Below are 27,868 nucleotides of genomic sequence, written 5' to 3'. Positions count from 1 at the left end.
TTTTCAAAAAAATTTTAATAGCATTATAAAGCTCACACTTCAATATATTTTTCTGGATAACCTCTGAAAATAAATTCCTCCCCCACCCAAATTTAGTTTTTTTTTTAAATGTCACCTTACCTAAACTGAATCTCTCAAAAGCTTCTTGTCTGTCCTGGGTAGTTACTGGCTGACCTTCCAAACTTTCCAGTGAGCGAAGGTGAAAAATGGTAAACTGGATGTAATGAGGAAGGGTCACAACTGGATTTTCAAGTAGGATCAGAGAAGTCAAATCTTGAAGTGGTTTCAACTTGCTTACATCTTGGAGCTGAAATGATATATAATATTAGTATCTGTATAATTTAGTTTTAAAATAACAAAAACATACCTAAAGAAAGTAATAAATCAAGAAAATTGCTATCAACATGGCAAGGAACCTCTTCATGGAACCCATTATCCAAAATTAGTGGTGTAAGGGGAGGAACAGACAGTGAGTATCTGAGTATCCATAGTGTATCAGGGCAGTATTAGGCATTTTCCATATGCCATTTCATTTACGACTCCTCACAACAATCTATGATAGAAACAACATCTTAATTTTGTAGATGAAGAAACTGAGGTTCGAAGAAGTTAAATAATTTGCCCAAAGCTCAGCTTACAAATGAACAAAACAGGATTTGAATTCATCTGTGTAACTTTAAACCTATTATTTTTTCATTATACTGATTGAACACATCACAGATATAAATGGCTATAAAAAAGATTTTGGTAAATCTTTACTGAAGACAATGTCAAATATAAACTGGGATGAGAAAGTAATAAAAAGTTAGAAATGATAATAAATATTTATTGAATGATTTTCCTGTTAACATCAGTTGACACTGAGTATTATCTAACAATCGACTACTTGGAGGAATATTTATAGCAAATTTTAGATTCATGGCTACCTCTTTCCATCATAGCATAAGCCCCAAGAGCTCCAAGGTGATGCTGTGCAACATGGTATAGGGTTTGGGCTCTGAGGCTCTTGGGCTGTTGCAGTGAAATGGTACAGAGTCACCTGACCAGACCTTTAGAAAGATGAAATAAGAAAGCATGGACATTGTGAACCGCACAGTAATTAAACAAATGTTGTTTATCATTCTTGGCTTCCACTGGTGAAGGTTTAAGGAGTTATTTAGTGTTTTAAAGTTTTTAAAACATTTTCACATCTATCATATTATCTGAGCCCCATAACACCCCTGTAAAGAAGGCATGGTAGGGTTTGTTTTCTCCAATTTAAACAATGAGTTTTAGAGAGATAAAGGGATTCTCCAAGGTCACAGAAGGCAGGTCTAGACCCATATTAGGAAGCCCATCTTTTATTGTCTATTCTATGACTGATGTTCTCTGAGCATGGTTGTTCCAATTTTAATATAGATTTAAGTAAATCAATGTTTTTACTTAACAAATACTTTTTTTTTTTAAAGATTTTATTTATTTATTTGTCAGAGTGAGAGAGCACAAACGGGGGAGTGGCAGGCAGAGGGAGAAGCAGGCTCTCTGCTGAGCAGGGAGCCCGACACGGGACTCGATCCCGGGACCCTGGGATCAGGACCTGAGCCGAAGGCAGACACTTAACTGACTGAGCCACCCAGGCCCCCCAAGAAATCTCATTTTTTAAAAACTTAGATTTTAATATTTTTTTCAACAAGTCTAAAAATTTGAAAAAAAAATTTTACTACTTTGAATAACTTACCGATGATATCTTGTTGCCTTTCAGATTGAGGACTCGCAAAGATTTTAACTTCTTCCCTAACCATACTGGGATATGTTCAATTTCATTTCCTGCAAGGTTTAGCTTTTGCAGATTATACATATTTTCTATGCCTTCAATTTTCCTGGAAAGCAAAGGATAAAATCAAATTTAGTAAATACAGTGATAGAGTTCCTCCACTGTATGTTTAAGAATAAATAGCCTTGGTTTTATGTGGGGTTACTTTTCATAATTATAATTTGTTAACCCTTTTATAAACGAGAACCAAACAAAAGTGGCTAAAAAGAAATTGACCAGAACAGCTAAGCTGCCAACTCTTCGTTACTGGGTCCAGGAATCCTACCCATCTTACTATCAGAGTTTAGGATCCCACAACACAGAAAAGGAGAGTCTATCCGTGGCATTATCACTACCCACTGGGAGCAGTACTAGTGGACAGCCTATGTTCCATACAGTCCTGCACAAGAGATGTCCTTAATTATTACCCTAAGTCATCACCAAAAGATTAGCTATGACAGCAGGATATGGCTGCCATTTTGAACTGATGGATTCTCTATATTTATGGACACTATATTTATGAACATAAATATTTTAATCAGAATAGTTAGATCAATAAAACATCATTCATATTGATGAATTTCATTGATGAAATATTTTCCCAATTTAATTGTCAATTTAATTGATTACAATTTAATTGTCATTTTAATTCCATGGTAAATTTTCTATGGGCAAATATTTCCAAGCTTCTTTATTTTCATGTTTATTTTATTGAAATTATTTTTATCAGGATCAGTTATTTTTTATACAAACTTTATATTAAGGATTTGATTCCATTTTTTTCCCCTTTCATTTTTTGCCATATTAGAGCTTCTGCCGCTGTTAGTGGTTTTGTTTTGTTGGCCACTGTATCTTCCAAGTCTAAAGTGGAGGGAAGTATACAGATATAAAGATTTTCAAGATTCGATATTTGCATCATTTTGTTTATAACAAGTTTTCTATGTGCGGTTTTTGCCACTGTCAGTTTTATTATGTTTATTTCTCACAGTAATATATATAATGAAGTGGAAGCATGACTGAGTGTATTACAGCAATGAACAAAGAACATCAGGATAAACCATAGGATCAAAATACATTGAAATATCGTTAAGATCAAAATGACAGGGTTAAAACACTCTGCTTTGTGTCAACTTTCTTAATGTAATAAGGCAGTGGATCAAAGACTCTATCTGTGAAAACTTCCTGTCAAAATGGAATTAAAATAAAATTTGGTATTCATGTATCTCCTGTAATAATGCTAGAAAGATATTATTCTGTACTTTAGTAATGCCAAAACAAGAAACCAGTTATCATATGTGAAGGGTTAGACTAGCAATGAATGAGGATCCAAGCACCTGCTGTTTCCAAGGACTCTCAATTCAGTGATGTGGGCAACATTAATCTACCTCTTTAGCAAAGACAACCCTGCAATGCTACCTAAAGAAGTATTTACTTACCAGATTTTGTTATATGATAAGTTGAGTTCACGTAATTTTGACAGCTTGTCCAATTTCTCAATCTTCCCTATTAGATTATAGCTGAGATTCAGTACTTCAAGTTTAACACATTTTTCCAAATTTTCGATATACTAATTGGAAATAAATGAGTAAATATGTTATATGACAGATGCCTTGACATAAAGTACAACATGTATGTATGTGCATCAGGGGCTGTTGTGATCAGTCACCAGAGAATAAACCCTTCCTGCTCTCCTGGACAATCCCTTGGTACAGCTTCCTTCAACTAGAAATAGCAGCTCTCCTCACCCCTCAGTGGACAACACTTCCTATGTATCGAGGAAATCAAGACTATCCAACAAGAATTCCACCTCACCTTTTCCTCCACTTCAACTTTTCTATGCCCCTCCCTCCTCTCCTTCTTCGAAGTTCAGCTAGGTACTTATGCTCTTGCATAACTTCATGTACCCCTCCCGTCACGGTCTTGCATCTTTAATCTCTTTCACTCCTGGATCTTCCCCTCATTATTCAATAGATACCCATTATGTACTTACTACATACCAGATGCACCGCCAGGCAATGGACACCAGTGAACTAGACAACTCCCCTGCTACAGCAGCCTTTGTTCGACAGGCTCAACCTCTTTCATACAAAACAAATCACCTCATGCTAAACTTGTTTTCCTATCAAGCTATCATTTTAGCTCCTTTGTTGGTGACCACACTCTCACAGGAGTTGTGTATATTTGCTCATTCTGCCTTCCATTTATTCTATTGGTAAGGCAAAATATCTTCTGCTTTTACTATGTATTCAAATAGTTCTCTCCAAGATTGCCATTCATCCATCCATTCCACAAATATTTATCAAACATGGATTATGTGCCAGGGGCTGTTCTAGATACTAGAAATACATTGGTGAATAAGGAAACCAAGGTTCTTGCTTTCATTCACAGAGAAAGCCAATAAATAACATTTTCAGACACTGAAGTGTACTAACAAGAAAATAAAGATAACGTGATGTGACAGCCTACAAGGCACTGACGGGGCAGATTTGTCCGCTGTGTTCACTGCGTAAGCATAAATGCCTGGCACAGAGTGGGCACTGAATAAACATTTGTTGGCAGAAAGAATGAGGGTCACGGAGAAGGTAGCTAATGGCAACTGGGTGGTAAGGGAAGGCCTCACAGAGGTAGTACACTGAACTGAGACCTTAATAACAATTCTCGGGGCAGAGAATAACAGGCAGAGTAGAAAAATACACGGCCCGGTTGGTTTGAGAAATAGAAGGGCTTTTTAACTGCCAAATCCAAATGACTTCTAAGTTTTCGTCCTAGTTTATGATTCTGTGACATTTTATATCATCCATTCCTGCTTGAAGTTCTCCCTCCTTTGGCCTCCATTCATCATACACTTAGATCTTCTGTTCTAATAGCCCCTTCAGACTTCTTCATTGGATATGCCTCTCCTGTGTGTGCTTTCTCTCTCTCTCTCTCTGATTCCCCTTCACTATTTCTCCTCTTAATCCCAGGCATTCTAGGAAGCTCTAAGTTCCCAGAGATCAGAAACTAAACTTATTTACCTGTGTACCTTTTCCCACAGCCTAACATAATGCCTGGCATATAATAACCATACAGTAAATATTTAGTACTTTGATTTCATTTTTGCAACTTGTAAACTCCAGAATGTCTCCTTTTTCCTTTTTAATTACACAAGTAAGACATAAATATATTCTAAAAAAAATTTCAAATAAAACGTAAGAAGCTCTCTTCATCAAGCCCCCAGGCCTCTGTAAAAAAATCCCACTGATCAAAGGTAACCATTGTTAAGAGGCTGACGTATAAACATCTGTATCTTTCTATTCATTTACATCCATATATACGCAAATAGAAAAACAGAATTTTTAGACCTTACTACACAAAATGTTTTAGAATTTTTTTTTTTCATTAAATGCACTGTGGACATTGTCCCACATTAATACATAGAGCTCTAACTTATTTTTTTAGAAACTTGACAGTATTTCATGGTCTACAGGACCATAATTTATTTAACTGATTCCCTATTGATAGAAATTTGGTTATTTCCAATTTTTCTATTTTAAATAATGCTTAATAAACATGACTATATAGATACTTCTGGATACATGTGCGTGTAATATCAGTAGAACAGACATCAAGGAGTAGAACTGCTGGGTTGGTAAGTATAAATTCAGTAAGTATAAACTCAATTGCTGGGTCAAATAAGTACACTTGAAATTTGGATAAATGCTATCAAACTGTCTTTCTAAAATGCAGGAGCAATGTATATGTCCCACTAAAAAATATGATAATATCCACTTCCCACACCTTTCTGAACACTGAAATAATCCTTTTAATTCTTGTCCATTAGACATACAAGAATGAAAATGGTATCAAACTACTGTTTTCATATTTTTTTAATAAAGTTGAACATATTTTCATGTTATGATTAGCCATTTATAATACTTTTGTGAATGCCTTGTTCATATCCTTTGCACATCTTCCATTGGGTTATCTCTCTTACTGAATTGTGGAAGCTCTTTATAGCATATGGGTATTGTTATAAATGTTGAAAACACTCCCTGACAGTTTAACTTTTTAAAAGATATCTTTCATTAAACACTTTAATCTTTATGTACACTAAGTCTGTCAATATTTTTCTTTGTGGCATTAGGGTTAGTGCTTGCCTAAAGGGCTTTCCCAACTCTAAGATTCTAAAATATACTCTCCTATATTCTTTCCTAATACTTCTATAGCATTTTTGTGGGTTTTGTTCTGGTTTCATTAAATCTTCAACCTTCTGGAATTAATGTTTGTGACTAATGTATTAGGCTTTTAAGTTTATATTTTTTCCAATTAAAAAGTTTAAGTTGTCTTTTACAATGTGTTCATGTTGTATAGTTTACGAATAAAGTAATAAACACTCCAGAGCAGGGATCAGCAAACTTTTTCTCGAAAAAGTCACATAGTAAATATTTTTGGCTTTATGGGCCATATAGTCTCTGTGACAACTATTTACCCCTGCTACTATACTGCAAAAACAGCCACAGACAATATGTATACAGATGAGTATGGCTGTGTTCCAATAAAATTTTATTTACAAAAACAGGCAGCAGGCCCAATTTGGCATACAAGCTATAGTTTGCCAACCCCATCTCTAGAAAGAATCCAATAATGTATAAAATAATAGGAGCTTATGAATTGAAGATGTCATACTTCCGATACAGAACTTTCACTGGAAACAATACAAGGTCTGCTATAAATTAGGTGACATTAGGATGAGATGTTACTGTAAATCTAATATAATCTTTTAATTTTCAGTTTTAAAACACAGAAAAATTAAAAAACAATGCTGGTAACCTACCCTAAATTTCTTGCCACCATCTTTAGCAAGTGAAAGGTTCAAAGACTTTACCAAGGCCAAATTGTCCTGTTTAGTAAGTTTTTTAACAAGGGCCTCTGTAATATATCGGATTCCTGCATGTGAATCAGCTTCTGAAATTACAAAAACAGATCATCATCAGTAAAAGAGGACATCTCTGAAAAGCAAATTATTTTGATGTTATATAACAAAAAAAAAATTTTTTTTAAGCCATGCAAATATAAAAACAGCTGGTTAGTTCCAATTGCAATGTTTTAATAATATTTTACTTTATATAGCATTATATTATAATAATTGCATACATATATAGTAATGTCAGTAAGTTATACTTTATAAATATTAGCTCTGTGCCAAGCTTGTGCTATATGCTTTACACTTACAATTTAATTTGTACAACACTTAAAACAGAAACTACTATTCCCATTTATTTAAAAAAATTATAGGGGCACCTGGGTGGCTCAGTCGATTAAGCATCTGCCTTCGGCTCGGGTCATGATCCCAGGGCCCTGGGATTAAGCCCTGCATCTGGCTCCCTGCTCAGCTGGAAGCCTGCTTCTCCCTCTCCCACTCCCCCTGCTTGTGTTCCCTCTCTCGCTGTCTCTCTCTCTGTCAAATAAATACATAAAATCTTTAAAAAAAAAAATGATAATAGTTTGCTCAAGATCTCGTGGCTAATGATGTGGAAATCCAGGACTTGAGCCCAGGCAAAAGAATCCAAAACTTATACTTTTAATCACATGCAGCATTGAAGTTTTAGCAATGTTTTTGATATTACTTTTTTTCTTTAGAGAAGGAGAGAGAGAGAAAGAGAGAGGGAAGGGGAAAGAGGGGTGCAGAAAGAAAGGGAGAGAGAGAATCTTAAGCAGGCTCCACACCCAGAGCAGAGCCCAAAGCAGGGCTAGATCTCATAGCCCTGAGATCATGACCTGAGCCAAAAATCAAGAGTGGAGGCTTAATGGACTAAGCCACCCAGGCGCCCCCTAGTTTTTTGGGGTTTTTTTGTTTTTTTTTTTTATGGTTATCCATTTATTACAGTGCTAAATTACCTAGTTTTTTGTTTTGTTTTGTTTTAAATAAGCTGTCACTAATCTGGTTGTTCGGTTGGTTTGTTTTTTTTAATTCCAATCTAAACTTCAGAAACACTGGAATTCTTAAAAATCCTTTTTTTCTTTTTATGGTGAGAAACTCAAATTTGTTGCTCTTTTAAACAGAGAATAACACAACATATTTTATAAAGTTCTAACTTGATGGACAGCACACCCTGTCCTATGGTTAGGAAAGGTAAAGCCATCTTACATTTTACAATCACAGCTCTAAAAAGAAAATTCTTTCTTTAGGAGTCAGAAAAAATTAATCCTGGGTTCAGATCCAGGCTGTACGACAAAGTGTCCCTATGATTATTTACAGTAAGTTAATATTACATTTATTTTGGTTCAAAATAAAATTATTTTTTCCTTTAATTTGGGCTATTCTAGGAAAGAAAATGACTAATACTCTAAAATATTAATCAAATTAGAGTCAACAGTGTACAACTGACAGCAAGAGCATAGTCTAAACTCAATCGCTGATAAGGTTTAGTAATCAAAACTGAGCAGATAGATAGCTGTGATTTCATGACTTAGCAAAGAAATCACATAGTTTTCATTCACATTCAGTTTCATTAAATCGTCTCTTGGAAAAAAAGAATGTATTTCTGAAAACAGATTTCCACATGAACAGACTGCTTTTAAGAAAAAAAAATAAAAAGGGACGCCTGAGTGGCTCAGTCGGTTAAGCGTCTGCCTTCGGCTCAGGTCATGATCCCAGGGTCCTGGGATCGAGTCCCACATTGGGCTCCTTGCTCAGCAAGGAGCCTGCTTCTCCCTCTGCCTGCCTCTGTCTCTCTCTCTCTGATAAATAAATAAAATCTTAAAAAAAAATATTAAAAAAAAATAAATAAATAAAAAAAATAAAAACAAAACCTTGGAGGAACATATACATGTCCCTTAGGGGGACACGATAAGCAGTTTGCCAATAAGCAGACGGGACTAGCCCAAGGGTAGATTACATTTTTGTACTGAATAAGGCACTCCACTCTGAAGTGAACAGATAGGCTTTCCTCTAACCAAGGACGATGGTAAATTTGGCATATGAGCTTTAAGGTACTCTTGCACCATAGGAAATAAAGCTTCCTCTTTCTGGAAACTCCCTTTGCCAAACCCTTTCAGGCGGCTTCACCCTCACCCAGAAGCTTTCATCCTCCACTGTCCTTACATACTTTCTGTTGGTATAAACAATAGGTCATGTTAGTACAAAGATATATATTTCTCTTGGACAAAAAGTGTAAGTTTGGTAATTTTCCATCTCTACTCTAAAGTATGTGTTCAAATTCTTAGATTAAAAAGCATTACCTTTATGGTCTTGGTAGTCCAAAAGCACCGTGTTTTCATCTGTAATCTCAACTTGCTCATTCCATTGTCCTCCAAAATGAAGAGTCTCAGATCCACTTAGAGGTGAAAGTGACCTAGATCTCATACTGGACACAAGGGATGGTGGACTAGGAGAGTGAGGTGATGGTGGCATCTTTGCATTGGAAAATTTTTGTTGAGAACTTTTCTTCATGGCAAGACTAAAGCCGGGTGTCCATCAAAACCTGTAAGAGTTTTCAGCATATTTAACAAGGTTAATTTTTTAGAGCTCTCAAAACTATTAATCTACTTTTAGAATTTTTTTAAGTTCTGCACCCAAAGTGGGGCTTGAACTCAGTCACATGTTCTACCAACTGAGCCAGCTAAGCGCCCTTATTTCTAGAGTTCTGAAGATGACTCAGAGGCTATAGATGCTAGGACCCATACTACCCCAAGCCGATGGGAGCAGACACTGCTTCAAACACTGCTGATCAACTTGCCAGAGGGAAAAGAGACCTCCAGAGGCTCTTGTATTGACACATGCTCCCACCAGAAGTCTTACCTGTCATTTCTCTTCTCTATTGAACCAAAATAGTCACAATACCCCTCATACCCACAAAGGGTCCTAGCATGTAGGAAGCTGGAAATGTCTGGCAACCAGCAGTATTTAATACTGACAACTACTCTCTCCTTCCTGATAAAGTTTCTTCTTTCACTTCTGGGACACCACATTCTCCTGGTATCCTCCTGCCTTTGTGGCCACTCCTTGGCTTCCTTTGTTGGCTCACAGTCCTCTATTCAATCTTCAAATGTCAGAGCTCCTCAAGTCTCTTCTATTCTCTCTCCAATCTTACTTTAGACAATCTAATGCACACCCATGGCTCCCAATGTCACCTGTATATTGATGTTTATATCTTCAATCCAACCTCTCTCTGAGTTCCAGACTCCTGTTTCCAACTGCCTACTTGGTATTTCATTGCCACCCTAAACTCAACATGTCCAAACTGAATTTATCACTTCCCCCATTCCTCCCATATAGAGTAACGCACGAATTATAAGTGTACAGCTCCATGAATTTTTATGCGGTGAATACAACCAATATCCAGATCAAGAAATGGAATATTACCAGACCCCCCCCGAGAAGCCACCTTATACCCCCTTTCCACATACCCACATACATGGGTAATCACTACCCTGATTTCCAATACCAGAGATTTTTTTAACTATTTAAGATTTTTATTTTTAAGTATTTCTACATCCAACATGGGGGTCAAACTCACAACCCTGAGATCAAGAGTCGCATGCTCTTCCAACTGAGCCAGGCAGTCACTCGATAAACTATTTTTGAACTCTATGTAAATGAAATCATAGAATAGTTTTTATATCTGCCTTCTTCATTAAACATTATGCTTCTGGTATGCATTCAGATTTGTCTAATGCTATTTGAAAAACATCTGATCACTTCAAACTTGCATGTCTACTATTGCTTGTCCACAAAATCAATTTTGTTGAAGTTTAGGTCTTCCAGAAGGAATGAAAGCACTTATTGATGAAAGGGATCTTAGTCAAATCCCTTTACTTTTCAGAAAAGAAAATTAAAGCCCAGAATGGTAAATGACTAGGTCAGACACAATGCTAGCTATAGTAACGATGAGAATCAGTTCTCCTCTCAAACTAATTTGTAAGTCAAATCACATAACTATTCTAGTAGAATGTAAGTTCCATGAAAGTAGGGATATTGTTCACTGATTTATTCCAGACCTAGGGCAGAACTTAGCAGAAAGCAGATGATTAATTCTATCTCATGAATTACTCATGAAGAACTGATAAAATGCACTTATTTAGTACCACAACAAAAAGATATCTTCTTGTGCAGTATTAGTCCTCTACACCAAGAGTCCTAATGTGCAAGGTTAGGTTTATACAAAAAAAATTTTCATAATATACAATTACTTTTATAAGTACAACCATTGCAAAAATCGTAAGTTTGACAAACTTTTAGATAGAAAAAAATCTTATAAAATGGATAGGTCTTCAGCAAGGCAATGATCCTATTTTTGCTCAATATCCATAATCTCCCCTATTCTCCCTTCTTAAAATGTGAAGACAAAACACAAATTAATTTTTAGAAAAGTTGGGGCACCTGGATGGCTCAGTTAGTTGAGTGTCTACCTTCGGCTCAGGTCATGATCCCATGGTCCTGGGATTGAATCCCGCATTGGGCTCCCTGCTCAGTGGGTGAGTCTGCTTCTCCCCTTCCCTCTGCCTCTTACCCTGGGTTGTGCTCTCCCTCTTGCTCACTCTCTCTCAAGTAAATAAAATCTTTAATTTTTAGAAAAGTTTACAATGCAAAGATTTTGGGCAGCTCCAATGTTAATGCTATACAAAGTGGTACTAGAACAAGATATTATAATGGTTTGATGTGTGAACACCTTCACAAGTATATAGGTATTATTATACAGGCCAGGATTATGAAGAAACTTATTTGTTAAATGGTTGGAACATATTTAATACATGGAAAAGAGAGGCGCCATTAATATAGTCAATCAATTAACCAACAAATAAGAGATGTAGTATCTTTCCATGATAATATAGTCATTCTAGGAATGCTGACCTTACCCAAAACATGTCTGGAATTCCTCTTTGGGTTCTGCTTTCCGAATTATTTATACATCTCACTAGAAAATCAGACCCATCACTTCAGCTAGTATTTTCCCAGGTTGAACATTAACTTTACCATCTGTCAAATATTGTGATAAGCTCTTACCTGTATCATTACATTAGAAGGATCAAATATAACAATTCCACAAAATAGGTGTTATCATCTCCCCCTTTAAAGATTAAAAGGTCAAGTAATTTGTTTAAAGTCCCATAACTAATTGGTTAATCCAAGGCTTGAATCCTGATCTGATTTCAAAGCCCATGTCTTCATTACTGTGTCATATTGCTGACTGAGTTTTCTGGAGTCCAGATCATGTTTGATTTGCTCTCTAAAGCCTAGCATGGTGCCTCACACAAAGAGACCAGAATAAATGACACTAAATGACCTTGATCAACAGATAGCATATACTATAAGACAATTCCTGAAGGAAAACGAGAAAATTTAATATAATAGCATCATTGAACTCATGATCTATCTTCTTAAGGTGACTAGTTTGAAGAGAACAAAGACCTGCTACATTTGTTTTTAAAAAGTGATTATTGAGATACCACCTTACACCAGTTAGAATGGCAAAAATTGACTAGGCAAGAAACAACAAATGTTGGAGAGGTTGTGGAGAAAGGGGAACCCTCTTACACTGCTGGTGGGAATGCAAGGTGGTACAGCCACTTTGGAAAACAGTGTGGAGGTGCCTCAAAAAATTAAAAATAGAGCTACCTTATGACCCAGCAATTGCACTACTGGGTATTGACCCCAAAGACACAGATGTAGTGAAAAGAAGAGCCATATGCACCCCAATGTTCATAGCAGCAATGTCCGCAATAGCCAAACTGTGGGAAGAGCCGAGATGCCCTTCAACAGATGAATGGATAAAGAAGATGTGGTCCATATATACAATGGAATATTACTCAGCCAGCAGAAAGGATGAATACCCAACTTTTGCATCAATATGGATGGGAATGGAGGAGATTATGCTAAGTGAAATAAGTCAAGCAGAGAAAGTCAATTATCATATGGTTTCACTTATTTATGGAACATAAGGAATAGCATGGAGGACATTAGGAGAAGGAAGGGAAAAATGAAGGGGGGGAAATCGGAGGGAGAGACAAACCATGAGAGACTATGGACTCTGAGAAACAAACTGAGGGTGTTAGAGGGGAGGGGGGTGGGGGCATGGGTTAGCCTGGTGATGGGTATTAAGGAGGGCACGTACTGCATGGAGCACTGGGTGTTATACGAAAACAATGAAGCGTGGATCACTACATCAAAAACTAATGATGTATTGTATGGTGGCTAACATAATTAAATAAAAATTTTTAAAAAGTGATTATTATCTCACAGTTCTACATTACAATATGGCCAACTGCCTTGTGCCAACAGTCCAGTTCACTTTAAACTGCAAACTTCTGGGCGCCTGGGTGGCTCAGTTGTTAAGCGTCTGCTTTCGGCTCAGGTCATGATCCCAGGGTCCTGGGATCGAGTCCAGCATCAGACCCCCACTCAGTGGGGAGTCTGCTTCTCCCTCTCCCTCTGCCTGTCGCTCTGCCTACTTGTGCTCTCTCTATCTCTGTCAAATAAATAAAATCTTTCAAAAAAAAAATAAATAAACTGCAAACTTCTATGTGTCTTTACTTTCTCTTTCATTTTTTCATGTTAAACTATCCATATATATCAGAAAAGCCTCCTCCAATTCACATAACTGCTCTTTATGCCAGTGACAATGCTTTCGGTCCTAATTTCCCAAGTGTGGCAAAACTTCTATCGCTACTATCACACCACTCTGCCATGGAAACAAATCTCTTAGTAATACTGATTCTGTACTGACCTGTAAGGGTGTCTCTTTCTAAATAAGAATAATATACTCAAACTTGAGGATAGTTAAGAGGCATGTGCTTTAAAAATAAAATTATAAAAATAAGTAAATAAATAAACAAATAAAATTAAATATATTTATTCCTGAATTATATGTAGTTTTCATAAAGGCAGGAGATTAAAAAAATAAAAGAGGGGAGTGACAGGGACCAGCTCTCAATTCTACATATCTTTCCCTACCCTGTAACAGGATAGAAAATTATATAATTAGAATAATAGGATGTTGCCATATGCTACAGAGATATGCTTTATATTTTTTTTTAGTTTCTTGGCTAAAAAAAGCACATCTTATATTTTTATGCAATGCAATTATTCTGTATCCCACATCTTAGTCTTCTCTCTAAATTCTTACAATACTAAACCATCATGAATTCTCCTCATAACATCCTAATGATTAAGACCTTTCAGTGCTTCACTAGACTATTATGAGGTCCTCTGTCACCTCTCTTGATCAGAAAAACTCTGCTTTACTCATTTATAGATTTTAAGAAACATTTTAGAATGGATTTCTGAAATCTAGATCAATTCCTTTCTTTCCTTTTTTTTTTTTTAAAGATTTTATTTATTTGACAGAGAGACACAGCGAGAGCAGGAACACAAGCAGGGGGAGCGGGAGAGGGAGAAGCAGGCTTCCCACCTAGCAGGGAGCCCGACGCGGGGCTCGATCCCAGGACCATGACCTGAGCTGAAGGCAGACCTCAACGACTGAGCCACCCAGGTGCCCCTAGATCAATTCCTTTCTTTTATGAATTGTAACATGAAAGATTAAGTGATAGTTCCAAAGGCACAATGCATTCCCAGATTCCCCCTCCCCCGCCCCGGGCTGCCATAGCTCCTGTAAGGCTTGGTCACTGAAACAACAGATATGTATTACAATCTCATAAAATAGCTAACTCAGTAATAGTGAACTGGGCTGTGTTTGAGAATGGCTAACATTATTTCAGAGACCAGCACCTAGATGTAGTAAATGGTCAACTACAATTTTAAGGGAGAGATGGGGATATTGTCTGACCCTAGATGTAGTTCGTAATCACATAAAGACCAAGCCATAAAAAAAAAAGAAGACAGCTGAGGGGTAGGGCTAGAGTGTATGAAGAGGTAGAATAAAGAGAAAACAAAACAAGCAAAAAAGTCCAGAGCTGAAGACGTCTTTTGAAGGCCCAGAAAGGGGTTTGCAGTGCAAGAGAAAGTTACTGGAATGAGGGTATTATCAGAGTCATGTGACTCTGATGGGTCAGAAAACACCATCCATCTTGTCACTTCCTTGCCCTGACACATAGCTTACTAGAGACCATACCTCCGCCTCTATTCAGCCTTTCCTCACACTTCTAATTTTCCATCTTCTTTGATCTTCTCCAAATAAGACAGACCTCCATTATCCCCAAACCCTCCCTCTCTCTTCCCAGTCCACTCCAACATGCAAATATCCATCCCCATTTCTTGACCTCCATATCCCTCTCCATCCCGTAGCCTTTTCATCACATCTCAGTACTTTCCCTACAATTCTACTTCATCCCATACCTTCTGACACATTTAAATACCTTACGCTTTAACTATCTCTAGTCCTTTCAAATATGCTGATTCCCACTCCTCACCAAAGGCAATCCTCCCATCCTGTGCTTGTCAAGCTCTGCCTCCTATCCTTCATCCCATTCTCATTGCCAAGTTTCCTCACAAATTCTGTCCAAATTTCCTAACACTGTATTAGTCTCCATTTATCTGTAGTTCTTTCCAGTATCCTACCTCAACACTTCTATATCCGTCCTGATTCCCCAAACTACTCATCTCAGCAAATATCCTGACATCCTAATCCATTCCAGTATTCTGACTTCAAATTATTCTCCTCCTCCAACAAAATAGCCAAACCTCTACACATTCCTCTTCATCCCAATGTGATTGCTTGACTACTAACCTTTCCTTTCTAACACCCTGACCCCCCGTGTCCGTCTTCATCCTATTAATATCCTGGGTTCTCCTCTCGTATCTCTCTCCATTCTACTCAGGTATCCTAAAAGCCGATGCCGCCCATCTCTTCCCATTAATTTATTTATTCAGTAATTCAATTTTATTGAGTAACTTTTGTGCACTAAGAACTGTGAGGCTTTAAAAATAGAACTGAGAAAGCAGTGTTTCTACACTCAAGATGCACAAAAGGATTACATCTCCCTATTATACACGGTCTTTGCACCAAGTGGTCTCCTTCAATAACATCTTACAATTAGAATTAATCATTTGTACAACAACTTGATTATTGCTTGCTTCTAAGCTACAATACGGCAGAGATTCTATTGTTTGTTGTACAAGAAATATTTGTTAAATGGATGAAAAGAGGAATGTACTAAGCACTCTAAAGACATTAGCAAATTTAAATTCTTACAGATGATGTGTAAGGTCAGAATTATTAACCTCATTTACTAGTGGCAGTGTTTCACTGAGAATTAAGAGCTTGGGTTTTGGGACTACACAACCCCAGTTCAAATCCTGCTTCTCCACTTACTGTGTGACATTAGGCAAATTACTTAACCTCTCTGATCCTCAGTTTCATCACTTTTAAACTGAAGATGGCTCTCATGCAAGTTATTTTAAATTCTGAATTAGTTAATACATGCAAAGGACTTAGAACTGAATTTGACACATAGTGTAGACTCAAAGGTAATCAGCAGTTATTTTTACAAACGAGAAAACATGCTCAGGAAGATTAAGGAAGATGCCCAAAGTCACAGAGCGGGTTAAGTAACACTTAAAAGGTGGCACAATCAAGACTTGAACCCAAGTTTCGACATGAAAATTCACCCATCCTTTAACCATTATACAACAAAATATTTGCTCTTCCATTTAACATTTCTTCCCCATATCCTAACTTTCATCATTGTCCATGTACTGTATGCCGTCCAATACCATGACACTCGTGAGGACACCCAAACCTTCTTTATCCCTTTCATTCCCCACAGACACCTGGCACACCCCGGTCCCTCCCTCCTCCTCTGGGTGGCGGGACCCCCATCCTTCTCGGCGCCGCACCCCCAACGCCCACACCCCCCCACATTCCGGTTCTCTATCCCCAAGCGCCCCCGCCATCCCCACCCGTAACCTTTTCAATACTCGTCCAAACCTCCCTCTTTCATCCTCCTCTCCACGCCCGTTCCGGGCCCTCCCCTCCTTCTCATCCAATCCCAATTCCCAGGAACACGCCCCCGCCCCCGATTCCATCCCCAGCCGGCCCACCCCACGCTCGGTCCAGGCCTTCGCGCCTTCGCCAGCGGCCCCCCACGGCTCCGCCCGATGCCCGAGAACGGCCTCGATCAGGCCTGGCACTTACCGCCAGGGAGCCGAGCGGAGCAGGCCCGCGGGACGAGGCGGGCTGGAGACGCGCAGCTTCTTCCTTCTAGGCGTCCAGCAGCGCAGCGGCCATTTTGTTGTGTTGTGCCGGTTGCCTGGGGGCCGCGCGCGCGGCGTGGGCGGGGCCTGCTGCGGCCACGCCCCTCCCGGAGCCGTTGAGGAGGCAGGGCCGGGCTTCCCGCCGCCTTTGCCGCCTCTGCCTCGGGTACTCTGGGACGCGAGGCTTCCTGATGGTGTGGAGTCTGTGGGGGGCGAGGTTTCCTGCTGCAGCCGCCGACTAGCCCATCTCCCTTCCCTGAGGCGAAGCCGCAGCTGCCTCACGCCGAGGCTCCGACACGCTCTTGCGGGGGGCGGGCTGGGCCAGAGGCCGACCTGAGGAGACAGACTTGGTGCTGCCGCCAAGCTCCCGCCCTTCCGACGCTGGCAGCAGCTTCTCCTTGCGCGGCCTATTTTCGGAGACGAATTCTCCCCTTCAGGGACCAGTGAGGCCAGACGTGGATGAAGCGCTGGGCTTGGACTCAGCCGCCACCTGAGGTTAAGGGAGCGAGACCAGCCTGGGAATCCGGGCAGCGAATGTTCCCGTGGGCTGTGGAGAATATTCCTCTGCTTGGGGACAGAAGCAAAAGCAAAAAGCATCTGAGGAAACTTGAGTTAGGGCTTGCCTGAAAGTGCTGCATTTCACCGCATCCATCCAGCAGTTAATTTGAAGAGAATTTAGCAGATACTGTGCATTAAAAACAAAAACATCGTCAGGGCACCTGGGTGGCTCTGTCGGTTGAGCTCAGACTCTTGATTTCTGCTGAGGTCATGATCTCGGTGGTGAGATCGAGCCCCAAGTGGGGCTCCATGCTCAGCGGGGAGTCTGCTTGGGATTCTCTCTCTTCCTTTTCCTCTGCCTCCCACTCTTGCTCTCTAAATAAACAAACATAACATCTTTAAGAAAAACCAAAAACATCTTCAAGGACACCTTCCTCCACCCCAGCCTCCTATTTCCCAGCTTGTAGCTTGAACCGTGTCACCATCAGAGGCTGCACCATCTCCAGAAATCTCCAGTGCAGCCACTACCTCTATTTTACCATAATCTTCGAATCTTAACAACTCATTTGCTCAAAAGATCCCCATCCCAGCACAATGCTTAACTTCATTATGATATCCAGTCCCTCATTCTTAACCATTTGCTCTCAATCCCTTTCTAACCATCAGAGTTCATGGTCCCATCTTTGTAACAATGTTTTAGAAATTCCCTCTACCCGTGCCTCAGTTTCCTCATCCACGAAATGGGATAATCATACCTACTTCCTACAGTTTTCCTGATAATTATAAAAGTTAATGCCTGTGAAAGAACTTAGAGATGTACCTGCCCCATAGTAAATTCTCAATATGTTTTAGTTATTTTAATATTAAGCAAAGGTTTTCCAGAAGTGATATTTCATCTTAGGCCTGAAAGAGGAAAAGAATTTAGTCAAGGTGTAGGACAGTGGGGGAAGAATTTGCTTGGCAAAGGGAACAACTTGTGCAAACCCCAGGAAAGGGGGAAGAAAGAACATGACAATCAGCTGGTTGTTAAGTAGATCATTATAGTTGGTGCAAAAATTTGGAGTGAAGAAGCTAAAAAGAAGAAGGTGGAAGAGAGGCCATATTATAAGCCACATTGGGCAATTCTAGTTTTTCCTCGGAAGTGGGTTCACCTCAATAGGAAGTTCGGGTGACTTCCAACAGGGGGCACTATTCACATTCATATTTACATGAATGACGTTCCCTACCTGTCTCCCACTATTTATGCAACACAGAAGGAAGCCCTTGGAGTTGTAGAACAAGCCTAAATTCCTGAAAAGCTCCAGATTTTAAATTTAAAAGGAAGATGTATCCATTTTTTATTGACGTTAGATGATATTTGTTAGTTTGGAATGTGTACGTTGCTGAAGTTCAGTTCTATCGTTTTTTGTTTTGACATTCATTTCTTTTTCTCTTTTCCACCACAGAATTGGATTTATTGTGTAACCTCAGTGCTATGCCTCGCCGTCTATAATGATATTCAGGTGGGTTCCATTATCAAATCATGGTGTGCTGGTGTAGTTCATTATCAATGCTATCAAACATATACACAAAATATACAAAAATAATTAATTCCAGCAAAAATATACACAAAATCCAGAGGATAGTGCAAAACACTTTTCCTGTGGGTAGTCCATATCCAGTTAACCTTGATGGGTACTCTCCAGTCCCTTATTGCCAAATTTTCCTCCTTCATCCAGATACAGTACCCTCTACTAGTGTCTAGCATGAGGGTGTTAGACCTCAGGCCTTAGAGATGTCAGAGGGAAAATCTTTCTCTAGGTAATTAGAATATTAACTGCGTCTCTTTGCATGCTAAAAGAACCTCCCTCCCCGAAGCAAGAGTGAGAATAGGAAAGGAGTGAGGGTACCTCGTTCATTCCACACTAATTTGTATTTAACTCAAAATATGAAGAAGTTGTTTCCTTCTGTTGCATTTACAATACAAATATTAGCCATGGTAGAGTCGCTTGGCTGTCCCTCAGTTCTTTCCTAATAGCAAAGTTATTTTGTTTGTTTGAACTTGCCTCATTTTGAAACCCAGTTTAATGATTTTGCAAATTTGCTTTAGAGGAGAATCAGACTAGCTGGTCAGGCAGGGATGAAGCTTCTGCTACTGCCATTTCTTTCTGTGACTTTAAAAGTTAACTAAATTACAGATGTATTTTAAAATAAATGCTATTATGTGCCAGGTTTGTGGGGGTGCAGTGGTGAATGAGATAGACACAGTTTTTACCCTGAAAGAGATTGCAATCTAGTGGGAAATACAGAAAAGTAAGACACTCTGATAATGGAATAGAATTAGAGACTTGGTGGTTTTCCATGTGAATCCATGTATGGGTTGGGTCCAGATGGGAAGGACCTACAATATCCAGTGATTTATAACAACCCTATCCAGGTTAACCTTGGGCTGTTTCCAGTGCCAATGTTTGAAATGACACCAAGACTTGAAGAATTTGAGGCCTGCCCTGTGAGTTCAGATCTAAAGGCCAGAACAGGCCTTCTGTGCTCAGGTCCAAACCAGACCCTACTCAGGCAAACCTTGAACCCCTCTGTCTCTGAACCATACCACCTGAATCGAGACTGTTATTTGTCTTTCACCTCTTTGGGGTTGGAGTGGCTCTCCCATGTGACCAGAGAATATGTAAGACCAGTATAGCCTCCAAATGCTATTGGCTTGTATCTAGCTTTGAAATATTTTAAGCTCTAGATTCCTGTAAGTTCCTTCCTAATTTTAAAGCTTTTGTAAGTTAATATTTTGAATTTCTACAAAAGGGAAACCCTTTCTTTCAGAAGCATTCCAGCTAATAAATACAGATGAACTGCCCAAGTTAGGAAATTGCCATTTTGCAACCCGTAACATATTTGATTCAGACACAGATCATCAAGAGATGTTGAAACCATTACATGAAATATAGTTGGGGAATAAGATATTCACTTGGTCTCAAAATATCACCCTACAGATATCATCAAAAGGGAATAAATTCAGGATAACATCAGAATGGGAAGTGAACTAGAGACAAATTTCTAGAAGAAGGAAAATACCATATTTATATTGACCGGTGAATCAGAGATGAGGAAGATTGACAGTCCATATAAAACTTTACCAGATTCTTGGGGCGCCTGGGTGGCTCAGTCATTAAGCGTCTGCCTTCGACTCAGGTCGTGATCCCAGAGTCCTGGGATCAGGCCCGTACCGGCTCCCTGCTCCATGGGAAGACTGCTTCTCCCTCCCCCACTCCCCCTGCTTGTTTTCCCTCTCTCGCTCTGTCTCTCTCAGTCAAATAAATAAATAAAATCTTAAAAAAAAGAAAAAAAAACTTTACTAGATTCTTTTTAACAGATTTATGGAATGTAAGAACTAGAGAGAATTTCAGGGTTTAGTCATATCATCTAGCTTACCTCCTTCAATTTACAGTTAACATTATCATCATCTTTCAGTCTTAAAAGATAAAGTTATTTTCTTACATAGAAATGGCCAGGCTCTAGTGTTAAGTCATTGGCTCGGGGCTGCCTGGGAAGGGCACAGCCTCAGCTTGAAAGCTAATGTGGGTCTTGAAAGCATTAACAACTGGAAGCTATTAACTAATACGCTCTTTGCAGCTGGATGGCAAGTTCTTTCTATAAGTGAAATCCAAGCAGCCCACTCTGTTGCCAAAGTGCAAAAGGTGTGTGCTGAGGGTGTTGGTGTCTGATGATAAGGGTGCTTTTGTATTGAGGGAGGAGTCTCCTGAACCAGAAGGTCCTGGCCTCTCGTCATTCTTTCTTTTTTTTAAATTTTATTTATTTATTTGAGAGAGAGAGAATGAGAGAGAGAGGGCATGAGAGGGGGAGGGTCAGAGGGAGAAACAGACTCCCCACTCAGCAGGGAGCCCGATGCGGACTCAACACTGGGACTCCAGGATCATGACCTGAGCCGAAGGCAGTCACTTAACCAACTGAGCCACCCAGGCACCCTCTTTTTTTTTGCTTTTATGTCCTGTCCAGATATAATTAACTCTTTGTTATTATTAATGCTACTCACCACTATAACCAATCAAAACCATACTACTGAGTTCTCGTCTTCTCAATGCCCCATGGAGATGTAAGCATTTTTAGCCAGCCTGTTATTGGGGTTTCCTGGAGGCTCAAGCATAGCCTATTGAGGCTGAATCCAAGGAAAGTCAGAATGGCAATGTCTATTGTCAGAATTATCTTCCCATCTCCATGTAGCTTGATGCAGGAACTTGAACTCCTCTTAACTACCTCTTGTAATAATTTCTGAGGACCTCCCTAGTAATTATGCCTTAGGTGGCCTTCATTTGGGTAATGCTTAGGTTCCAGCTGGTACTCTAAAAAGGTAAAAGAAAAGAGATCAAACTGATCCTAGGAGATAGTCACATAGAAGAGAATCTACTTCGAGTACAGTGGTTTAGTCTTGGCTGTATATTTAATTACGAGAGGGGCTTAAAAATACTCATGCCTGCCCACCCCACCCCATTCAGACCTTGATTTAATCAGTCCAAAGCATGGCCTAGGACTCAAGATTTTTAAAAGCTCCCCAGATGACTTTAATGTGCAAACAAGACTCAGAACCACTACCCTAGTTGGTGGTGGAAACTAAAGAAAGAAGCAGCATTTGACAAAATCAGCATGTGAGTTCTTCAATTTGTTCAGTTCCTTTGTTCAGTAAATACAGCAAATTTGACTCAGCCCTGCCTACCAGACATGACTACATTTCATTACTGGAATCCAGACAAGTAGAATATAAAAAGAGATTGGTGGAATTGTGTAGAAAGTATAAGTATTCAGTAAGAATAGGGTCTTCAAGGCACACACAGAAAGAGGCATTATTCTCTTCAGAGTAGATCAAGGAAGATACCTTATAAAAAAGCATTTGTAGGCTGAGACCTAAGACAACCAATGGGAATTACTCACATGAGGAAGGTGGGAAGAGCATCTAAGGCAAAGGGAATAGGTAGCCTGTCAAAGACCAAAGATACTTGAGAGAGCAACTTCAGGAAACCAGAAATTCATCAGCAGGGCTAGAGCATAGTTGGAACAATAAAAACCGTAAACTAGGTGCCACAACCGAAGGGGCTAGATGGTGTTAAATCTGTAGATCAATTCGGGGGCATATTGCAATATTAACGATATTAAGTCTTCTGAGTCATAAACGTGGGATGTCTTTCTATTTAAGTTTTCTTTAATTCTTTCCACATGTTTTGTAGTTTTCAAAATGAAACTTTTATACTTCGAGTTTTTTCCGAAGTACTTTATTTTCTTTGATGCTATTATAAATGGAAGTGTTTTCTTAATTTCATTTCAGTTTAATCATTGCTGCTGTATAGAAATGCAATTGACTTTTGTATATAGATCCAGTATCCTGCAACCTGGCTGAACTTATTTCTTAAATTTAATTTTTTTTTTAGTGGATTACTTTGGATTTTCTATATACCAGATCATGTCATTCGCAAATGGAGATAGTGTCACTTCTTCCTTTCCTTCCTTCTATTTATTTTTCTCACCTAACTGTCCTGGTTAGAACTTCCAGGATAATGTTGAATGGAAGGGGGAAGAGTAGGCATCCTTGGTTTTTTTTTTGATCTTGGAGGAAAGCATTCAATCTTTTACCATTTAAGTATGATGTTAACTGTGGATTTTTCTTAGATGCTGTTATCAGGTTGGAGAAGTTCTCTTCTACTTCTAGCATGTTGAGTGTTTGTTGTTTTGTTTTGTTTTAAATCATAAAAGAGTCTTGAATTTTGTAAAATGCTTTTTCTGCAACTATTGAGATGACCATGTGGGTTTTGTTCTTCATTCTGTTGTTATGGTGTTTTACATTAATTAATTTTGGGATGTTAAACCAACCTTACATTCCTGGGATAAATCTCACTTCCTCGTGGTGTATAATCTTTTTATATGCTGGATTTGTTTTGCTAGTATATTGTTGAGGATTTTTGCATGTATATTCGTAAGTGATAATTGGTTTCTAATTTTCTTATGCTGTCTTTGGTTTGGGTATCAGGGTAATACTAGTCTGATAGAATGAATTGGGAAGTGTTCCCTCCTCTTCTATTTTTTGAGAAGAATTGGCATTAATTCTTCTTTATATGTTTGATTCCAGTGAAGCCTTTGGACTTGGGCTTCTTTTTGTGGGTAGTTTTTAAATTGCTAATTGAATTTCTTTACTTATTAGAGGTCTTTTCTGATTGCCTATCTCTTCTTTGGTCAATTTTAGTAGTTTATGTATTTCTAGGAACTTTTCTATTTCATCTGTTTTTTAAATTTCATCCGTTGGCATGCAGTTGTTCATAGCATTCCCTTATCGTCTTTTCCATTTGTGGAATATTGGGAATAATGTCTTGTCTTTCATTCATTATTTTAGTAATTTGAGTCTTTTTTCTTAGAGAGCTTAGCTAAAGATTTGCTAATTTTGTCGATCTTTTTAAAGAAACAACTTTTGGTTAAGTTGATTTTCTCTATTGTTTTTCTATTCTCTAATTCCCACTCTAATCCTTATTATTTCCTTTCTTCTACTTGCTTTGCATTTAGTTTCCTCTTCTCTTCCTACTGTCTTAAGGTGGAGGTTAGGTTGTGCTTTGAGATTTTTTTTTTTTTAAGATTTATTTGAGAGAGAGAGAGAGAGACAGCGCCTACACAAGCAGGGGGAGGGGCAGAAGGAGAAGCAGGTTCCCTGCTGAGCAGGGAGCCTGACACGGGACTGGATCCCAGAACCCTGGGATCATGACCTGAGCCCAAGGTAGATGCTTAACCGACTGAACCACCCAGGCGCCCCAAGATCTTTCTTCTTTTTTAATGTAGGTGTTTATAGCTACAGAATTTCCTCTAAGCACTGCTTTCATTGCATCCCATATATTTTGGTATGTTGTGTCTTCATTTTCATTGATCTCAAAGTATTTTCCAATTTCCTTTGTGATTTTTTTTTCTTTGACCCATTGGTTATGTATTAAGTTTAAGATGCCAATTAGATATCCAAGTGGAGATATGAGTAAGGCAGTTAGATATACAACTCTAGGGCTTAGAAAAGTGGTCTACCTGATGGGTGGACCATGGGACTGAGTACAAAACAAGTAACACAGATTGTTCTTTTGTGGTCTAAATATTGAAGCCCATGTGAAAAGAAGACATATGTTAAATATGCCCTTGAAATAAAGTGGTGTTTTTTTGTTTTTGTTTTTGTTTTTGTTTTGTTTTTTTTTTGGATGGCTTCAGTTAATGAGACAGTTGGCCAAAAATAAAAACAGAGCTAAAATCATTCTCATCTCTGATGAGTGTTTCTAACACTGTTGGTCTGAAAATGTTCTGGACTGGATCTATGCAGCTGCAACCTTAAGGTCCTTTTACATTAAATCATTCTTTTCAGTACATTGTTGCTTCTTAATTTTCCTATCATTGCTCCTGCTTGACTGGTTCAAAATTCAGTCAGTGGTTTAAATATTAGCTTACAGGTGTCTGTTCAGAAGAATATGTTGCAATAGCACGTATGTCCCAACATTACTTCCATGAGAATGTTCATTAACTACTCACACAAGTCCATCAGTCCCAACAAAATTATAAAGTCAATCATTGCAGTTGTAAAGCCCTGCCTAACACACTATCAAAATCTAAAACTTTTGTGGTATATCAGTTTTTAAAGTTGCTGTTGTGAATGAATGTTTGACATTTCAGGATTTCATGAATTTCTGGTTGCATTTTACCTTAGAGAACAATTTCACTAATGCTTTGCATAAAATGAACTACCTATCTATTCTTTTCATGGAACAAAGAACATTAGTAGGTCATAAAGAGATGGCCAACATCCCCAGGGTTAGAGCAGCAAGGTCAAAATGTCCCTGTTTGTTTCCCATTGCATACAAAATGAAGTCCAGACTCATTAACATGGCATTCAGGGCCATATACAATCTGCCCTCAACCTACCTTTCAATATTATTTTCCTTGGTCCACCTGATCATTCATTCATTCATTCATTCATTTGGCAACAATTTGTTGAGTGTCTTAAGTGTCCTTAGGCACTGTAATAAGTTCTAGGGTGTATCCCCATTGTATATGTTAGACCCACTACCTGTCCTCATGGAACTTACAACCTAGACAGAAGAACAGTCAAGTGAACAGGCAATTACAAAACCCAATCACCTAACCCCTAGCCATCCCAACTATACCTAGAGACTTGCAGTTCAGGATGGGACCATGCATGCAACTGAATGCAGATTTGAGAAAGCCTAAGCTAACAATAGCTTCATAGCTCCCTTGGCCATGTCCTGGTCATCAACATTGATGGATCATTTCTAGCCCCAGAATTCCTGGGAACATCTCAGCATTGGGGAAGCTCCCTTGGGATTTCAGACCTGCTCTAAAGTGGTCAGTACAGGCCTCATGGGCCCCAATTCAAACCAGACCCATTCCAGGGAAGCTTCAGAACCACTTCCATATCTGAGACATTCTACACGTGGTCCAGGATGATAGTCCTTTCCCATGCTCTGTAAATTTAGAATGTAGAGCCTGAGACAGGGAGGCAGTCTCATGCAAGTAGGTTTATTGCAAGACTTCTCTTGAAAGAAACCTGTAAGCCATGAGGGAAGCTGCACAGGGCAAGGCAGGATCTAAGCAAAGACGTGGTGTCAACTGAGGTCTAGCTTTAGCCTGATCCCGGGGGCGGGGGGTGCTCTCTAGCGTGCATGATACCACAAAGTTGTCCCACCTTGAAGCAAAGTAGCTAGGTAGTTGTGTCCCCAGAATCAGTCAGTTATTGACTATGGACCAATCCTAGAGAGAGGACGTAACTTCTCAAGCATTTCTGGGCAAGCTGTCTGCCATGGCTGAGGCAAATTACCTGGAGAAGGGGGAAACTTGAGCAGCCAACACTCACAGTATCTATAGGACGGGTGCACCAAGCCCGGGAAAGGGGATCTTGTCCCGGCATCAACTGCATCTACTACACCCAGAAAATGTGCCAGAGCAGCTTCCAAATGTTTGTCTGTGTCCAGGTTTGAAACACTCCCATTTGGGTGTCTTTTCTGCTTTACTCATCAAAATCTGCTTTATACTTCAAATTACAAAATTACCTATGAACGTTAAAAGGTTGTGATTTAGATTCTTAGGTTTCCTTCTCAGTGATCCCACTATCTAATGTTAATAATTAACCTGAAGACTAATTTAACCAAATTCTTCAAGCTGAGTTTACAAAAAGGAGGGCAGTTTCAAGAAAGGTTCTGTCAACAGTTTAATGCTACCCTAGCCATGAACATTTTTAGTCTATATTTTTTTCTACTTGGGAAAAAGTTGGGTACAGGAGCAAACGTAAGTGAAAGATCCCATTTTCATTTGCAATGTATTTTGGTTATAATTTTATAGAAAACAGAACTCAATCACTGCCACATGAAATTTTCTACTTCTGAAAACTGAATTGAATTTCTTCTTTTATCTATTGTCCTATGCCGTTGCTCTGTTTTCTATATGAGTACTTTGTGAACAGTGTTTGACTTGTATTCTAAAACTTCGTATTTTTCCCAAGCTGTTACCCTTGCCCCAGGGAAGAGTAACCTACTGATTAATATTTTGGTTAAAAATGGATTCTTTGAAAGACTGACGCATAATCCCTATTTGCATTTCTTATAGAGGATTCTATTAAACATACCCAGGCTGCAACTGATCAAAACCACTACCATGTGTCTGCTTGAAATCTAATCCTTGGGATGCTTTCAGGAAGCTACCCTGGCTTTATCATAGATAATAAAATTTTGAGAAATAAAAAATATGTTGTTAGGTGTAAGAAATGTTGCTAATTTCAATTGATTCTCCTAAGTGAAAAATGTTTAAAAAATATGTTTTATTAACAGATTGACTATATTTTATTGTTTCAACAGGTATGTTGTCTCAGCACCTATTGTATTCTATGTTTGGAACCTCTGAAAATGTAGTAATTCAAGTTCATGGATACACAGATTCATTTGCTGTGACCACTGCTATTAAAAGTTATCCTGATAATAGTTCTACATATTCTTTTGGCCAAGGTAATTTATCTCCAAAAAATAAACTCCAAAGTTCTGCAAACTTAACTGTATGTATTCTTATAATAGTTTATTTTATATGCCAAATGTTTCTTTATAAAACACACATGGATCCTTTCTACATATGTGGGTGTAAAAATGTGTTACATCATACTATTAAGTGAATCTACTATTTAATAAGAAATAAATGCCATATGTTTATAAAGGTAAGTAAGTGGGAAATGTTAAATAGAGAATCCACTTTTTATTTGGGGGCAATGTAAAGAAATGTATAAAGCAGATAAAGGTTATTAAGGTGAAAAGATCTGATGATACGAGTTGAAAATGAAGTCAACCGACACACCTGTTTAAAAATTGCAAGATGAATACAGTAGTCTCTTCTGATCAGCTGTTTCACTTTCCATGGTTTCAGTTAACCGT

At 38.7% G+C, this 27,868-nt stretch overlaps 1 protein-coding gene across 6 annotated transcripts in view; it reads right to left on the bottom strand.

The window, feature by feature from the left end:
- The window catches only part of CNTRL (centriolin), an 81,386-nt gene extending 64,392 nt beyond the window's left edge, over positions 1–16,994 (bottom strand). For all 6 annotated transcript variants that reach the window (XM_036107779.2, XM_078061703.1, XM_078061702.1 and 3 more), the window contains exons 1-6: positions 16,864–16,994; positions 9,014–9,255; positions 6,606–6,736; positions 3,229–3,359; positions 1,718–1,859; positions 121–307 (exon numbers count right to left, since the gene is read on the bottom strand). In XM_036107779.2, the coding sequence (XP_035963672.2) occupies positions 121–307; positions 1,718–1,859; positions 3,229–3,359; positions 6,606–6,736; positions 9,014–9,224 (802 nt within the window). In that variant the 5' untranslated portion in view covers positions 9,225–9,255; positions 16,864–16,994. The remainder of the gene's footprint in view (positions 1–120; positions 308–1,717; positions 1,860–3,228; positions 3,360–6,605; positions 6,737–9,013; positions 9,256–16,863) is intronic.
- Between the last annotated feature and the right edge of the window lie 10,874 nt (positions 16,995–27,868).

The sequence above is a fragment of the Halichoerus grypus genome, chromosome 14 (genome assembly GCF_964656455.1).
Source record: "Halichoerus grypus chromosome 14, mHalGry1.hap1.1, whole genome shotgun sequence".
Classification (NCBI taxonomy): Eukaryota; Metazoa; Chordata; class Mammalia; order Carnivora; family Phocidae; genus Halichoerus; species Halichoerus grypus.
The sequence above is the reverse complement of the archived record's forward strand: the minus strand, read 5'-3'. Positions and strand labels throughout refer to the sequence as shown.